This window comes from Nyctereutes procyonoides, unplaced genomic scaffold, assembly GCF_905146905.1.
Source record: "Nyctereutes procyonoides isolate TBG_1078 unplaced genomic scaffold, NYPRO_anot_genome, whole genome shotgun sequence".
Taxonomy (NCBI): Eukaryota; Metazoa; Chordata; class Mammalia; order Carnivora; family Canidae; genus Nyctereutes; species Nyctereutes procyonoides.
The window spans coordinates 32484720-32503275 of record NW_026575120.1 but is presented as its reverse complement, the minus strand read 5'-3'; the positions used below and the strand labels follow the sequence as shown (position 1 = coordinate 32503275).

The window sequence follows — 18556 nt, the reverse complement described above, 5'->3', positions numbered from 1 at the left end:
GCATTTCTGTCCCTTTCTGACACTACTTGTCATGATAAGCTCCAGATGTTTTAAAGAATTAAAGCTGAAGATATCTCTTTTATAAGTGAAACAGAATGGTCTACTATAGTTATCCCACTATGGTGAATGAATTGAAAGGCAGATTGGAAGGGTCTGATTATATAGAAATTCAGCAACAATGGGCAGCCCGGGTGGCTCAGCGGTTTAGCGCCTTCCACCCAGAGCGTGATCCTGGAGACCCAGGATCAAGTCCCACCTCGGGCTCCCTGCATGGGGCCTGCTTCTCCCTCTGCCTGTGTCTCTGCCTCTCTGTCTCTCTGTGACTATCATAAAAAAAAAAAAAAAAAAAAAAAAAAAAGATTTTATTCATGAGAGAGAAAGAGAGGCAGAGACACAGGCAGAGGAAGAAGCAGGCCCCATGCACCGGGAGCCCGATGTGGAACTCGATCCCGGGTCTCCAGGATCGTGCCCTGGGCCAAAGGCAGGCGCCAAACTGCTGCACCACCTAGGGATCCCTCATGAATAAAATCTTAAAAAAAAAAAAAAAGAAAAAGAAATTCAGCAACAGCAAATTAATTAAAGTTCTCAGTAGAGAGGGGAAAAAATGCAAAACTACTTGAAATAAATAAGGCTGGTAATGATTAATTTTTAAAAGTTTAAAGACAGGAGTACCTGGGTGGCTCAGGCAGTAAGACATCTGCCTTCAGCTCAGGTCATGATCCTGCTGGGGTCAAACTCTGGATCAGGCTCCCTGCTCAGCGGGGAGCCTGCTTCTCCCTCTCCCTCTGCTGCTCCACCACTGCCCCCCCCCCCAGCTTGTGCTCTCTCCCTTTCAAATAAATAAATAAAATTTTAAAAAATAATGAAAGTATAAAGAACAACTATAAATCTGTCAGTAACCATTCTCTACTATAGGTAAACAGTTAAAGAATGTGAACAAATAGTAAAGATGTAAGGAGAACCTAAGGAGTAAGTAGGGAAATTCAGCATCAAGCTAACATTTGGGAATATTTCAGTCTTGTTAATAAATTAAGTGCAAATTAAAAGCATAAGTCTATTTTTTACCTACTGAAGTAGCAAAAGTGATAAAACTCCTTTTTAATGTGTTTGCAGGGAAATAGACACACTCAGATTGCTGGTATGTTTCCTGGAGAGCAGTAGATCAAAAATGAAACAAGCTGCCAAGAAAATTACTGTTCTTTGAGGCAATACTCCCAAAGGAATAAATCTCAGGAAAATATTGTAAAAGATGGAAGGTTATTTGTAGAAAGGCGATCGTAGCCATGCTACCTATGTAGTGAAAATCCGGCCATTACCTAACCACCTTATAATTTGATGATGGTTGTACAAACTAGAAAGTATTAATATCCCATCATATTAATAACCACTAAAACCATAAATCTGAGGACTTTGGCAATAATTGTAGGTAGCATACATAAGTTAAAGAATGGAATGAGTTTGTTATGTGGACTCTGGTAACTGCCAAATTACATTTGCCTAATGAAAACAACATTGCTATCACGGTTTCTCAGTGATCTAAATCAGTGCTTCTTGGACCTTAATGTCATTAAGTCATTGGGGGATGTTGCTGAATGGCAGATTTTGATTCAGTATAACCAGGCTAGGGCCTGAAACTCTAAATTTCTGACAAGCTCCCAGAGAGGTGATGGTGATGCGATAGGTTATCCCACTATACTTTGGATACAGGAGACCTAGGTCTCTGCCATCCAGATGGTAGCCACTAGTCATGGGTGGCTATTGAAATTTAAATTTATTAACTTAAAAAAGTAAAATAGAAAATTATTTCTTAAGTCTTACTAGCTATATTTCAGGTACTTGGTGGCCATATTTGGCAAGTTCAGATTATAGAACAATTCCATCATCATAGAGTGTGTTCTCTTGGACAGTGTGGACCTAGATCATCAATGTCTTAAAAGGAAGGCATTATTATCTTTTTCTGTAGAGTTGTTTGAAAGATACAACTAAGAGCTCATTCCATTCCTTTCTAGTCACAGATCATATAGGTATACATTGGTATATAAGATATAGAAATAAGGCAATGAATACTTTTGTATCATTAAAACATTTGATAAATGAAGTCTCTTTTCCCATCGACCTTTATTTTCAGTCCACAGATGCATGTTTTTTTTTAAAGATTTTATTTTTAGAAAAAAAAATTATTTTTAGGTAATCCCTGCACCTGACATTGGGCTTGAACTCACAAGTCTGAAATCAAGAGTCACATACCCTATGCACTGAGCCAGCGAGGTGCCCCAAGTCCATAGATGTATTATCCTAATTATTCTTTGTCCCTCAGTGGGCAATCATTTCCAATAAATTTATTTCACCAGTTTTTTTCCCTTTAGTAATGTATACTAGAGGAGATACTGTTTAAAGAAGTATTGCAACAATTTAAAATATAGATGTGTATAATTTGTGGGAAAAAAAAACCCATCCCCAGGGACACTTGCTTGGCTCATTCAGTTGAATGTCCAACTCTTGGTATCAGCTCAAGCTGTGATTTCGGGGTTGTGGAATTGAGCCCTCTGCATAGGGCTCCGTGCTCAGTGGAGAGCCTGCTCGCTGCTTGCCCACAATGTGTGCGCACTCTGTCTCAAATAAATAAACAAATAAAATCATTAAAAACAATTCCTGTATGCCCATTAGGTGTTTCATCAATTTATATTTTTAAAGTGTCTTCTTTAGGCAGGATTCCATACCAAAGGATGTGGGCCCAAATGATTTGTTTTTCTTTACTTCTGTGAAGTGGAAACACTGACAATTGTTGTTTTCTTCCAGGAATTTGTGCAAATATTCTCATGAGGTTCTCTCAGAAGAGAACTTCAAGGTCCTGAAAAACCATGAGCTCTCTGGACTGAACAAAGAGGAATTAGCAGTGCTCCTCATCCAAAGTGACCCTTTTTTTTTGCCTGAGGTAAGTTGTGATTCCTTCGTTATAAGCCACAGAGACAATATTATTGGCAGTGTTGTGTCATGGATGGGTTGGAATAGAACCACAAAAGACTCAAAATCACCACCAGGCTCTGCAGATAGCAATCAACAGGTGGCTGTTGCTAAGTGACCTATTGATTCCAGCAATTTCCTTCCCATTTGAGGTGATCTGAAGATACAGTATTAGAACTAGTTGATGCTTTACATCTAAGTAGCTTCCTGGAAGGAGATGGTCTTTTTTTTTTTTTTTAAGATATTATTTATTTAATCATGAGAGACACAGAGAGAGAGAGAGGCAGAGACATAGGCAGAGGGCGAAGCAGCCTCCCTAGTAGGACTCCCGGGATCATTACCTGAGCCAAAGGCAGAGGCTCAACCACTGAGCCACCTAGGTGCCCGAATCTAGTAGGTTCTTAATTGCTGACCTGCTTCCCAGAGAATGGAAGAGATACCATGAATAAATAAGTGAAATCTTAAAAAATAAAAAGAACCTACTAGACGTTGCTGTTGCTGAGGGATCCTAGAAGAACCTATTAACAAAATCTCTGTGAGGGCCCTCTTACCATCCTTTTACCACGTAGAGAGTCCAAAGAAGAGAGTGCCTTTTCGTTGTAAGAATTGAGTACTCAGAATTAGTGAGTGGGGTGGGGAGGTCCATGCCTGGTTTACTTTTTAGCTAATAGCTTGTTTGCAATTTACCACTTGTCAGGGCTGAGATTGTAGATGGGGAGACTGCAATGTTTACCGGACTAGAGGTCTGAGGAGCTGGTTCCTATAGTGGAAAATCAACAAGAGCATTGGTAGCATGGATGTGTATTTGAAAAGGCTGGGCAAGGGAAGTCTCTAAAGGGGTGTCTCAGGGGATCCCTGGGTGGCTCAGTGGTTTGGCGCCTGCCTTCGGGCCAGGGCATGATCCTGGGGTCCTGGGATTGAGTCCCACATCCGGCTCCCTGCAGGGAGCCTGTTTCTCCCTCTGCCTGTGTCTCCGCCTCTCTGTGTGTCTCTCATGAATAAATAAATAAAATCTTAAAAAAAAAAAAGTCCTGATTCCGCTACCAACTACTTCTGTGATCACAGACAAAGCATGTAATCCTGTGTCTCACTTCATTTGATGTTTTACATTCGTTCAGCTAACATTTAGGAGTGCCTGCAGGTGGTAGGCATGGAGTTAAATCCTGAGGGCAGCTGTGGACAAGACACATTCCTGCCCTAACACCTGAAAGTGTCCTCACTTTTTCACTTTGCCTTGACCTGTGAGAACATAAAAGCATCAGGCAAACCAGACTTCTTGGTTTATAAGCTTGTAAAATTTAAATGTGCTTATTAAAGGTAGAAATGCTGTCATTTGCTCTAGCCTAATAAAGGCAGGAGCACTCTTACTTATTCATTAGGACAGTCCTAGGATTGTTAACCAGAGTGTCATTTGTGAAGCCGCTAATTATTCTTCTTCTCCCAGGGCCTTGGTTCTGGAACTTTAGTGAGCATCAGAATCACCTAGAGGGTTTGTTGAACCAGAGTGCTGGGTCCCACCTCTGGGGGTTCTGACTGTATATGGAGAAGGGTCTGAGGATTTGCATGTCTTTCTTTCTTTCTTTCTTTCTTTCTTTCTTTCTTTCTTTCTTTCTTTCTTTCTTTCTTTCTTCTTTCTTTCTTTCTTTCTTTCTTTTTTAATTTATTCATGAGAGATATATAGAGAGAGGCAGAGACACAGGCAGAGGGAGAAGCAGGCTCCATGCAGGGAGCCGGATGTGAGTCTGGATCCCAGGACTCCAGGATCACGCCCTGGCTGAAGGCGGTGCTAAACTGCTGAGCCACCGGGGCTGCCCTGGATTTGCATTTCTGATAAGTTTCCAGGTGGAGTTGACCCTGCCAGTCCAGGGACCACACTTTGTTGTTGTTTTTGGTTTTTTGGCTTTCTTTTTGTTTTTTAAAGATTATTTATTTTTTTGAAAGAGAGAGAGCCCAAGCTGGGGGAAGGATGGGATGCAGGGCTCGATCTCAGGACCCTGAGATCATGACCTGGGCCACTTAGGTGCCCCCAGGAATCACACTTTGAGCCCTGGTGGTTCTAGAGCCTAGAATCTGTATAGTAGGCTTCATGGCAATGATGCCTGTTTGAATCAGGTTTTCGAAGTCGTCTGTGTACCTAAATTGTCTTTGCTGGAGTCTGATTCTCATTAGGGTTAGGGTTAGGGTTAGGGTTAGGGTTAGGGTGTACCTAAATTGTCATTGCTGGAGTCTGATTCTCATGTCATTGCCACCCAGAGAAATCACAGTGAACCAGGCGGATCTGATGTACCCAGTATGTTGAAACAATGTATACGTGTTTTGATCTTTAGGATTCTTTTATGTAGTGATTCAAACATTTGTAGCACATTTTATATTTTACACAATGTATTTACATATTTTATTATTTAATCTGCTCAATAACTTGGGTTATGTGGACAGAGCAACTATTTTCCTCCTTCACAGTGAAGGAAACAGAGACTGGGAGTAATAATTCAGGTGAGGTCCCCACAGCTGGTTCTGTGCCTGTGGACTTTAAAATCATATGGTCTGGCCTCTGGGACAGTATTCCAGTAAGAAATACTTATGCCTTTTTTTTAATATTTTATTTATTTATTTTACATAGAGAGAAAGAGAGAGGGAGAGCACACAAGCAGGGGGAGTGGCAGCATGCAGGCAGAGGGAGAGGGAGAAGCGGGCTCCCCATGGAGCAGGGAGCCCATGGTGGGGCTAGATCCCAGGATCCTGGGATCATGACCTAAGTTGAAGGCAGCCGCTTACCCGACTGAGCCACCCAGGCCCCCAACTTATGCCTTCTTTTCAGCAAGGACTCTATGTCTGCAGAGCTAGCTGGGTAGATATATCTATTTACATAGGAATATGAAAATTACCTTCTTTAGTTGACCTTTTAAGAGACTTTGTCATGTTTTGCCTAGCAGAGACAACGGTTGCGGTAAGACCCACATGTCCCCCCTTTTTTTTTTGAAGCTTTTTTTTTTTTTTAAGATTTTATTTATTCATGAGAGAGAGAAATCACGAGGTAGAGAGGCAGAGGGAGAAGGAGAGGCAGGCTCCCCACTGAGCAGGGAGCCCTGATACAGGGCTCTATCCCAGGACCTAGGATCATGACCTAAGCTGAAGGCAGATATCTAACTGACAGCCACCCAGGCGCCCCTTTTTCGAAGCTTTTATTTTTAAGTCCTCTCTCCACCCAATGTGTGACTTGAACTCACAACCCCCAGATCAAGAGACACATGCTCCACCATCCGAGCCAGCCAGGTGCCCTTCACATGTCCCTTTAATTGCAAAATGACTTGATAGTCTTCCTCCTTGGGGTTCCTTTGTAACATAGGGCTCCCTTTGGGTCCTATTTGGTCCTATCTGTGGCTGGCCATGGCCATCTTATTTTAATTCTTCCAAAGAGTTATTAAATTCATGTTTCAGTTAGTTTGCAGGCCTCTTCTACTGCAAATAAATTGTCAGTTGAATACGGGATGCCTGGGTGGCTCTGTGGTTTAGCGTCTGCCTTTGGCCCAGGGCATGATCCTGGAATCCTGGGATCAAGTCCTGCATCAGGCTCCCTGCATGGAGCCTGCTTCTCCCTCTGCCTGTGTCTCTGTCTCTCATGAATAAATAAATAAAATCTTTTATTATTATTATTATTATTTTATTATTTTTTTTATGATAGAGAGAGAGAGAGAGGCAGAGACACAGGCAGAGGGAGAAGCAGGCTCCATGCACCGGGAGCCCAATGTGGGATTCGATCCTGGGTCTCCAGGATCGCGCCCTGGGCCAAAGGCAGGCGCCAAACCGCTGCGCCACCCAGGGATCCCAATAAATAAAATCTTAAAAAAAAATCAGTTGAATACAACTCATCACAGGTTGTGGAAGACACATATATTTTTTTCCTTCAGTAGATCTCTGCTTACAGCTAACTTTTTTGTATACTTAGGCTTTCCCTAGTGAATATGTGGCAGGTGCGGGAAGGTGTATTGTCTCTGGCAACATAGTTGTCTCTGTTTCTCTCTTCTGCAGATATGCAAGAATTATAAGGGAGAGGGTCGAAGAGTTATTTGTGACAAGTATCCACAGTGTGAAAGGCTCCACATCTGTGAGCACTTTACCCGAGGGAATTGTGGGTATGCCAACTGCCTCAGGTCCCATAACCTGATGGATAGAAGGGTGCTGGCGATCATGAGGGAGCACGGCCTGAGCCCCAGCGTGGTTCAGAACATCCAGGACATCTTCAACAACAAGCACAGCCGAAAGAAACACTCCGGGTACAGAGGTACATGCTTTCTCCTTTTTCATTAACAGAAGAAACAGAAATAAACAGAAATCACAAGGGAAGTGTATCTTTACCTGTAATCCTTCTACCTCCCCATGTCAAGCTATTTTTTGCTTGCAGACCTTGTCTCTATGGATACGTAATTTTTACTTAATTATAATCACAGTATGTATGCAATTTTGCAATTTGATTTTCATGCTAAGCACAATCCACTTACCCCAATTTGTTAAAATGTTTATAATTTTTCTAAAAGTTAATCATAAAGCTTTTTTCCCCCCCACCAGCTGTTAACATTTTGTCCCAATAACATTTTGTTGCTATTGTTTTGTCAGTTTCTCTCAGTATCTGTACACATATCCACACTGATACACACACACACATAACATTTTTGTGGTTAGAGCATTTGAGGTATGCAGTCATACCTCCACATCTCTATATATAAACATGCACTTCCTTAATAAAACAAGGCCACCCTCTTCCATAACGACAATACAAATAATACAGGAAATCTAGCATTAATGCAAAACTATACACAATTTAATTCGCAGTCTTCAGTACTATTTCTTTTTTTTTAAGATTTTATTTATTTATTCATGAGCAACACAGAGAGAGAGACAGGGAGAGAGGCAGAGACACAGGCAGAGGGAGAAGCAGGCTCCATGCAGGGAGCCCAACGTGGGACTCGATCCCGGGTCTCCAGGATCATGCCCCAGGCTGCAGGCGGCGCCAAACCGCTGCGCCACCGGGGCTGCCCCTCAGTACTCTTTCTTGAAAAATGTATTTATTTTTACCTTTTAAATTGTCTATGATATAACATAAAATTGACCCTTTTAACCATTTCTCAGCGTACAGTTCAGTGGTATTTCAGTGGTATTACGTTCACACTGTTGCCGGCCACGACCACCATCCATCCCCAGAACTTTTCCATCTTCCCAAATGCATACTATGTACCCCAGTACACAATGACCCCCTTCTTTGTGCCTGCACCTGGCAACTGCGTTGTGTTTTCTTGTCTCTATGAATTTGACTTCTCCAACATCCTCATAGAGGTGGAGTGATACAGGATTTATACTTTTCGTGATGAGCTAATTTCATTTCCATGTAATGTCTTCAAGGTTCAACCCACCCATGTGATAGCATATCCTTCCTTTTTTTAAAAAAGGAATATATACAAAATTATACATATAATTTTAAAAATTGTGGTAAAAATATACATAACAAAATTTGCCATCTGAACCATTTCTAAGTGTTCAGTGGTGTTAAGTACACTTATGTTGTTTTGTTTTGCAGCCCATCTCTAAAACTCACTTTATCTTGCAGAACTGAAACTCTATACCTATGAAACAATACCTCATTTCCTCCTCCCCCTCAGCCCTGACAACCACCGTTCTACCTTCTGGTTTCATGAAGATGAATACTCTAGATACCAAATACAAATAGAATCGTATGAGATTTGTCTTTTTATGACACTGGCTTATTTCACTTTGCATAACATTCCACTGGGTGTATATGCCATGTTTTGTTTATCCATTCATCTGTGGTTGGATACTTGAGTGGCTTCTACCTTTAGCTACTGTGAATAATGCTGCTGTGAACATGGGTGTACAAATATCTGCTTGAGGCCTTCGATTCTTTTGAGTATGCACCTGGAAGTGGAGTTGCTAAATCATGTAGTCATTCTATGTTCAATTTTTTGAGGAACTGTCATCCCATTTTCATAGCAGCTCTGCTATTTTGTATTCCCGCCATCAGTGCTTTAGGGTTCCAGTTTCTCCATTTCCTCACCAATACGTGTTATTTTCGATTTTCAGGTTAACAGCCATCCTAATGGGTATGAAATGGTCAGTTCTATTCCTTAATCATTTTCACATTGTTTAATAATATCAACACTTGCAATTTTTTATGCCTTTCTGAAATGGATGTTAAAGAGGTAGATTTTATTATTTATTTATTTGTCAAGATTTTATTTATTTATTTGAGAGAGAGAGAGCACAGAGGAAGCAGGAGAAGGAGAAGCAGACTCCCCGCTGAGCAGGGAGCCCAGTGCAGGGCTGGATCCCAGGACCCTGGCATCATGACCTGAGCCAAAGGCAGATACTTAACTGACTGAGCCACTCAGGCACCCCTTTTTTAATTTTTAAAATTTTTAAAAATATTTTATTTATTTATTTGAGAGAGAGAGAGCAGGGAGAGAGGAGGTGAATTTTATAAAGCGGATAGAATACATAATTTTAAGATTCTATAATACGTAATAAACAATTACACCTCTTTATATTTGAGAAATGCTTTATAATTAACCAGGAATTTTTCACCCAAAATATCTCATCGTTCCTCCTGACGGCAAAGCCATGAAGACAGGCATATTATTAGCCTCAATTGATTAAGGAGACTGAGGGTCAGAAATATTAAATGACTTATTTTAAATTTATTTTTTAAAAAGATTTTACTTATTTATTCATGAGAGACACAGAGAGAGAGAGGCAGAGACACAGGCAGAGGGAGAAGCAGGCTCCACGCAGGGAGCCCGATGCAGGACTCGATCCTGGGATCCTGGGATCACATCCTGAGCCAAAGGCAGAGCTCAACCGCTGAGCCACCCAGGTGTCTCTTAAATGACTTTTATTGGAAGCAGCCTTAAATCATTTTTACTATGAATAAATAGAAGAGATGTTTTCAAGGCCTCACACCACTAGATAGTGGCAGAGTTTACGTGTTCTGCTCCCTCATCTGGTGTATTTTCTCCCACATTGTAATGCTCTCTGAACAGGGGAACACCTGGAGGGATGTGTTCTGGTGTAGTTTCCCAATATAAATTCATGGTATGTGAGAGAGATCTTATGTATTATCCCTTCTGGTTAATTTACTTGATTAATTATTTTGTTGGCAGGAGAAGGATGTTTGCTTTTACTCTATTACCCCTGCCCTTTGAGTTTGGAAGAGAAGGGCCCTCTTCCTGCCCTTCCCCACACATATAATAGCCAGCTTATATGCCACACATGCACACACAACACACATACACCACATACAGGCATACGTACCACACACTTGTACACACCACACACAAACACACATGCATTCACACCATACATGCATACATACTTCACACTACACTCACATCTTACTGACGTCTCACACACGTACACTGCATATGTATATCTTATACACATATACACCTCATGTGTGCATGCACACCCAGCACAATACACACCACACAGAAATGTGACAGACGTGCCTACCACACATACACACTTCACACGCACTTGAAAGCACCCGTGCCCACTCCTTCCCTCCTCTTCCCCAGGGACTCATCAACTTTCTTGAGAGAGGCTAATTCTTCTTGATATCTCTCACCTAAGCTTGGATATTTGGGGACTAGATGAACTCTGGAAAGATTTCTAGTTTAAATGAAATCAGACCTTTTTACTGTGGTTTCATTTTTATTTTAATTTATTTCTTGTGTGTGTGTGAATCCTTAGTTTGTTGGGGGACCTTCGACAACATGGGCAAAACCTAAATGACTTGGAAAATCCTCCCTGACCTGCACTAGTCTGCATCTCCATTCCTCAGAGTGGTGAATGTTGATGGGAACCAGAGCATAGTGGACACCCCCAGCTAAGACCTTGGGGGCTTGGGGTTACATCCGAGGCCCAGGAGAGAAGTTGAGACCAGCCAGGGTCACTCTGACTGGGCCATGGGGGCAGAGTGTTTCCTGCTCTGCTAGCAGAATAGCAGATTCCTCCTTCATCTTTAACACCTTTCCCAAGACTTTTACACACCAGATTGGGACACGTGATTTTGATGGAATGTAGATCGCAAACTTGGAAAAGCTGAGGAGGAACAGTGGCGAGAACCCAAACATGCTAATGCTCATTCTCCTTGTTTGGTTTTTCTTTTCCTAGCTCCTCCCTCCTATCTTAGAGACAAGGCATACAGAGGTAGAAGCAAGAGCAGAGACCGATCATTTCAGGGCAGTACAGAATTTCTTTCATCTGCTCCAGCTCCTGCTCAGAAGTCCTGCTCGTCCAGTCCAGATCCAGTGGGCCACAGGCCTCCCCTGGATAATGTGCCCGTTGAGGATCTGGCCCACAAGTTTGGGCGTCTGGGAAGTCAGGATTGCCCTCAGCCTTCCCCGGTCTCACCTAAGGCCAATAATCTCAGAGGAACAGGTCAAGTGGGAGGAAGCCGGCAGTTTTCAGAGAACGGCAGTCCAGAGGATCTCTTTTATGGGCATCAAGGTAGCATTTTCTTTCCTTCTGATTCGACGCCTGCCTCCAACCGGAAGGGCCCTGACTCCCGGCTGAATGACAAAGGCACCAGTAGAGAGTCTGTGTTTTCCTGGAGTAAGGCCACCTCTGGCTCTGTAGGTTCTCTACAAACCCCTGAAACCATGACCACCAGAAAGAGCACAGGCCTGCTTTCCCCAGACGGCGTGAGCGCTGAGGCCAGCGGTAGCAATCAAAATGCCCAGTATTTCCTGCTTTTTAATAACAACGTTGATGGAATGGCCACGGATGGAACTTCTGCAAGATCTTTAAATTACAAAACCACAACCAGAGGACAGAGAGAAAAATCGTTACCTCGGAATCAGGACGCGGGAACTCCTCCCGGTAATGTCCAGACCACTGGCACAGTTATGGGTGGTGATGATCCAGCAGCGGCACCTGCTAACGGTAAGGTGAAGCCACCTTGGGCCAGTAAATCTGTCCACGGCACACTAGACGGCTCTAGTCAAGTTGTGGGGGGAAGCCCCCCAGTGTCAGTACTGGTGCCTCTGGTTTTGACTTTTTTTTTTTCAAAGATTTTATTTATTTATTCATGAGAAACACACAGAGAGAGAGAGGCAGAGACACAGGCAGAGGGAGAAGTAGGCTCCATGCAGGGAGCCTGATGTGGGACTCGATCCTGGGACCTCAGGATCACGCGCTGGGCTGAAGGCAGGCAGGTGCTCAACTGCTGAGCCACCGAGGGATCCCCTGGTTTTTACTTAACACTGACCTTCAGAGGAGATAAAAATGCATTCTGCTTTGAGAGTCAGAACCTGGACACCCTTGTCCTGCCAACACCACAGGAGACCACTGTCCCCACAGTACAAGTGCGCACTTGGTTTGAGATGCCACTTTCCATGTCCTCCTCAGGCACCAGAGCTGCAACCTATGCAAGCCATGGTCAGAACTCTGCCCAGACCCCAGTTAGCCCTGCCAGTGAGTTTGCAAGGACCCCAAGATGTGCTCCATGTAAGTCACTGAGGGATGAAGCAGGGGGCCAGGTCTTGTGTCTGCTGCAGAACAGTTACAGCTGGTGGCCTCTCTCTGGACGTTTCCCAGTAGTCACTAAAGGGCAGAGTTGGAGGGTTTGGTTGAGGGGTGATACTGGTGAGGAGACTGACCTGAAGGCCAAAGTGCCAACAGTTGAATCATGGGGAGTTAGCTGCCACATTTCCTGAGCACAGGAGTAGTTTAGTCATGGTTTAAAAAAATAAACATAACTCTCACATGACCCTAAGATCCACATTTGCTTTTTTTTAAAATTTAAATTCAATTTGCCAACATATAGTATTAACACCCAGTGCTCATCCCATCAAGTGCCGTCCTTAGTACCCATCCCCCATGCACCTCCCCTTCTGCAACCCTTCGTTTGTTTCCCAGAGTTAGGAGTCTCTCATGGTTTGTCTTCCTCTCTGATTTTTCCCCACTCAGTTTCTCCCCCTTCCCTTACGGTCCCTTTCACTAGTTCTTCTATTCCCCATATGAGTGAAACCATATGATAATTGTCTTTTTCCGATTGACTTACTTTACTCAGCATAATACCCTCCAGTTCCATCCATGTTGAAGCAAGTGGCAGGTATTTCATCCTTTCTGATGGTCCATGTGTGCTTTTATGGAGGGGCTATCTAGGCTCTCATGAGCAACGCGTGAATTTGCAATTTTCTTAAACATGGGGCCAGTTACAGATACTCTTTCCCATTATGAGATCAGGTTCTCTTGATTTTTGGTCTAAACACTAAGATCAGCATACACACACCTTTTGTTTTATAGATTCTGCATTTGACGTTGGTAGTACCAGCTCTTCCAGGATGCATGACTGTGACCCACAGGAAATTTGTCTTGACTACCTGTGTAAGGGTTGTCAAACTGGTGAGTAACTTAAAGGCTTTCTAGAAGCCAACATTTCCTGAGCATTTACTGTATGTTTGGTACGTTGCCAAGAACCCTAGGTGTATTGCCCTTAAATGTCCTATCAAGCCTGGAAGTAAGTTCTATGGTTAACCCATTTTAAGATGTGGAAACTAGAGGCACAGAGAGCTTAAGACCTCACATACACAAGTGGCCAAGTTGACTTTTGACTCTCAATTGCCCACCTATCCTGTGTTCTTTGCCCCGGTATAGTATTATACTTTCTCCTTTTGCAGTTCAGTTTCAGGTGCAATATTATTGTACTTAGTCAAGGACCCATCTTTTCATATACTAAAAGCAAACAAATGAAAGACAAAAAAAAAAAAAAAGTATCCAGCCAACATGCTTTCACAGTTCATGTCCTGTCGCACAATGATGCCAACTTTTTTTCAGTGGGTTTGTCGTCGAGGTGGCATCAAAGCACCCACTAATGAGAAAACTGCATAAGATAAGTAGATACATAAATAACCTAAGTACCAACTGGGTCCTGAGTACTGGCTAAGGGAATACAAATTACAAGTCAGATCAGGACAGAGTGAGATGAGTGAGGGAATCTTTCTGGAAGAACCGAATCTTAAGCCAGGGCTTCAAGAAAATGCATACAGCTGTGGACACTAGAGAGTAATTTGTCTCCATGTACCCCTTGGGGGTGCAGGAGGGGTAACCATACATTTGTAATGACGTCAGATTTCCATGTGGATAGAGTGACTCTGGGGAGTGGGGAGCTTTGTTTTCTGGTGAGTCTCTATTGGTGACAAGGGAAGCTGGAGCTATGGGGTGGTGTAGGCAGGAATCAGCATGGGCAAAGGCATAGACTGGAAGGAAGTGTGCTCGCATGCAGGTGCAGCATGGCGGGAAAGGCAGCCCTCAGTGGGGGAAAGGCAGCAGTGAACTTGGTTGAATTGGTTAGAACCGCCACTCAGGGGATCCCTGGGTGGCGCAGCGGTTTGGCACCTGCCTTTGGCCCAGGGCACGATCCTGGCAGCCCGGGATCGAGTCCCACGTCGGGCTCCCGATGCATGGAGCCTGCTTCTCCCTCTGCCTGTGTCTCTGCCTCTCTCTCTCTCTCTGTGACTATCATAAATAAATAAAAAAAAATAAAAAAATAAAAAAAAAGAACCGCCACTCAACAGACCCTCAGACTTCCTCTCTGTCTTTGTAGAGAACTGCAACAAAGTTCATTTCCACCTGCCCTACCGCTGGCAGATGTTCTTTGCAAACACCTGGATGGACCTCCAGCCCATGGAAAATATTGAGAAGGCCTATTGTGACCCCCAAATCCGCATGTAAGTTGGTGGCCAGACTCTGGCTTTTGAGATCCACAACATCATCAAAAGAAAGCATAGTGCTGGGCATATGGCAAGAGGAAAAAAAAATTTCCTTCAGAATCCCATTCAAGTTTCAGGTAACTCTTGAGATAAAAAATGTCAGATGCCTCCTAAATTCATGAAGGAAAAAAAAAAACACGAGCCAGATTTGAAGTCACAAAGAACCTGGCCGATATACTAGGGGTTCTGAGACTCTTTGCTGATTCGTGTGATATGAACAGTTATCCTCAGGGTGTCCTGCAAAAAAACACATTGCAGAGGTCAGTTTGTAATACTGTAAACTCACAACAGGACTATTATAAGTATGGTGATTATAGGTCAAAAGAGCCTCTGGCTTAATTTGATAGCTGTAGAACACGAGTTGAGTAATTTCATATAGTTCTCGTGCAGAATGTTGTTGTCTACTTGAGCATTTTATGTCTTTCTTTATGTTTGCTATTTTCTCTATCTTGGAGGTATCTAAGGGGATACCTTATATTTCTGTTTCTGCCAGTGATGAACTGGGTGATACCACATATGACTATATTTATAAGGTGCATCCTAGTTTTATAAAGTAAGTTCTTTTTTCCCTTATTCCCTATGTTGTACTTTTCATCCTCGTGACTGACTTATTTTATAACTGAAGTTTGTACCTCTTACTACCCCTCACCTGTTTTGCCCATCGTCCAACCCTCTCCCTTCTGGCAACATTAATTTTGTTTTCTGTATTTACAATTCTGTTTCCTCCATCTCTTCTTCCTTCTCTTCCTCTTTTCTTCTTTTTTCCTTTCTCTTATAAGGAAATTTTGTGTATATATTGGAGGGAAGGATTGCGTACATTCCATCCTCTTAGAGTGAATTTTTGGTAGAGATTCTGTGTTACTGCATTTTGCCACTAGAGGGTAGCATCAGCCACTTTCTTGTTTGGAGGTGTGTTTCCCCCCACCACCACCCCCCAGGTAAATCTGAAGCTGGCTTCCTCAACCTCTCACTATTAAATTTTGGGGCTACATAGTGATTTTGTTTTCAGGAGGCAGTTTAGCAGCATTCTTGGCCTTTATCCACTGGATTCCTGTTGTGATAACCAAAAATCTCTTTCAACATTGTTAAATGTCCTCTGCGGGGCAAAACTATTCCTCATTGAGAACTACTGATTTGGTGGGTGTTTCTTAGAGCAATAGTTTTCAAACTTGTTGGTCTCAGGACCCTTGTATCCTTTTTTTTTTTTTTAATTTTTATTTATTTATGATAGTCACAGAGAGAGAAAGAAAGAGAGGCAGAGACATAGGCAGAGGGAGAAGCAGGCTCCATGCACCGGGAGCCCGATGTGGGATTCGATCCCGGGTCTCCAGGATCGCACCCTGGGCCAAAGGCAGGCGCCAGACCGCTGCGCCACCCAGGGATCCCGGACCCTTGTATCCTAAAATACATTGAGGATCCCAAATAATTTCTGTTTCTGTGAATTATAGCTGTCAACGTTTACCATATTAAAAATCAAAACCGAGAAAAATTCAGTATTTATGGATTCATTGAAAAATAACAATAATAAATTCATTACATGGTAACATAAATACCATATTTTTATATAACTATGCTTATATAGTTATAAATAGTTATATGTAATAGCTATATATGTACATATAATTAAATAATAACTTTTCCAAAATGAAACCAAGATATTCCCTCAGAAGAATGGACATTGTTTTATACTTTGGCAAACCTCTTTCATCTGTTGTAGAATCACAACATCATGTAGCCTCTGGCAGACTCCACTGTGCACCTATGAAAGTATGAAAGTGAAAAGGCAAATCATGTCTTAGTGTTATTATGAAAATAACTTCCTGCAAAGGTCTCAGACCACATAGTGTAACTAATTAAGTGATAATACTTGAGAAAACTTACCCACATGAGTTTCTAACATTGAGCCAATCCTTTGTTTTGTGGGCACATTTTACCCTGACATATTTGTTGAGGATGGATTATATTTTGTGACATGATTAACTCTATGGGACAAGTAACTTACCCATCCTCTCTGCATTTCAGTTTTTTTCTTCTTTGGTATATAAGACCTGGAGTTGTATAAAGAAAATTTGAAGTTCCCTGTCGTCTCTAAGATCTTAATTCTGTGCTTTTGTTAGGGAAGACCAGATTGTAGAAGATCAAGTTCAGTAAAGTACGCTGTTAACTTTCAACTTTTCCCTCTCAGCTTTTCTATTGGAAATAAAAGCATCGATTTCCAGAAAATGACTTGTGATTCCATTCCTATCCGACGCATCTCCACGCCTTCATCTGTCACGACACTGACCAATTTTGTCTTTGCCACAAAATGGATTTGGTACTGGAAGAAAGAATCAGACATATGGGTTCAATATGGGGAGGAGGTGAGTACCATTCCTCTTTGTGGAGGCTCTAGTTTAGACTTGATACTTCCAGATAAAACTAATGATAAAATCCAAAAAAAAAAAAAAAACTAATGATAAAATGCTTGATGCCTAATTGGTTACCCATAGAACACTGGTATAGTAGAGGAAGTCATACTTTTTCACGTTATACACAGCTTTATTTGCATTTTTCTTAGTAAGCATCTACCCTTTTTTTTTTTTTTAAGGATTTTATTTATTTATTCATGGGACACAGAGAGAGAGGCAGAGACACAGGCAGGCAGAGGGAGAAGCAGGCTCCCTGCAGGGAGCCCGATGTGGGACTCAATTCCCAGACCCGGATCATGACCTGAGCTGAAGACATATGGTCAACCACTGAGCCACCCAGGGGCCCCAGCAAGTGTCTACTCTGATTGCTGTCATAAGTGACAGCATCTATGAATTATTTTCAGTACCCTTCTTTCTTCATGATCAGGGACTGAGGTGGAACCTTGAGCTAGCTTCCTCTGTGTTAGTTTGTAAATGTACAGAGACTACTGCTTCCAGCCAGTGGAGCACAGCAGGCAGGGTGAGAAATCAGAAGACTGGTAGATGGTCATTAGGATTCTGGATTCAGATGGATTTGAAGGCTGGAACTGGCTTACCCACAGAGGGACACAGTAACAGACCATAGAAGTTCAGATAAGCACGGCTTCTATCTAGTGTCTCTTCCTCTCTTTGATTCACAGGATTAAATTGAGAGAGAGAAAGAGAGAGAGAGAGAAGGCAATGAGATGAGAGCGATAAGAAAGAAAAAAGGAAAGCGAGAGATTAAAATGAAGCCAAAGCCAGGGTGCCTGGGTGGCTCAGTTGGTCAAGCGTCCACCCAGCTCTTGATCTCAGCTCAGGTCTTGTTCATGAGTTCAAGCTCCATGTCAGGCTCGCTGGGTGTGGTTCTACTTAAAAATAAGTAAATAAACAAAAATTGAAGAGAAAAAAAAATGCAGCCAAAGCTGAAACAGGACAATGAAATGCCAGCAAAAGAAACTGTTGGGCCCTGAGTTTGGCTGTGAGCCGCCTTGCTTCCAAAGCACACAGAGAAACGCCATCTGTCAAGGCTCACCTGTGCCTCTTTGGGAAGAACACACCAATTCCTCAGGAGAAGCATTGCTTTTTTCTGTTGGTGGAGCCTGAGGAAGACCTCTCCTTTGGGGCTACAGAGAGGAGAGCACATATGCTGCAGCCAGTGAGGTCCTCCCCATGAGCCCTACTGACTCCACGTAGTGCAGTGGTTTCCCCACTGTCCTAGCAGCACATCCATGCCATCAAACAACCGTTCACAGAACCCGGATAGACAGACGGGAGTAGAGCAGAGCTGCCTGTGGCACGGGGGAGAGGGGCTCAGAGCCTGGTCTCTTGGTGTCTGTCCCCTTTGCTCTTCTCTCTCCTGTGGTGGCTTGTGGAGCAATA

At 42.8% G+C, this 18556-nt stretch overlaps 1 protein-coding gene across 2 annotated transcripts in view; it reads left to right on the top strand.

Moving 5' to 3' along the window:
* The window catches only part of ZC3HAV1 (zinc finger CCCH-type containing, antiviral 1), a 63353-nt gene that overhangs the window by 16874 nt on the left and 27923 nt on the right, over positions 1–18556 (top strand). Inside the window, exons 2-8 of one of the 2 annotated variants that reach the window (XM_055335207.1) lie at positions 2800–2935; positions 6994–7246; positions 11146–11916; positions 12382–12480; positions 13282–13380; positions 14582–14705; positions 16933–17107. In XM_055335207.1, the coding sequence (XP_055191182.1) occupies positions 2800–2935; positions 6994–7246; positions 11146–11916; positions 12382–12480; positions 13282–13380; positions 14582–14705; positions 16933–17107 (1657 nt within the window). The remainder of the gene's footprint in view (positions 1–2799; positions 2936–6993; positions 7247–11145; positions 11917–12381; positions 12481–13281; positions 13381–14581; positions 14706–16932; positions 17108–18556) is intronic. The other variant, XM_055335208.1, reaches the window with a different exon arrangement.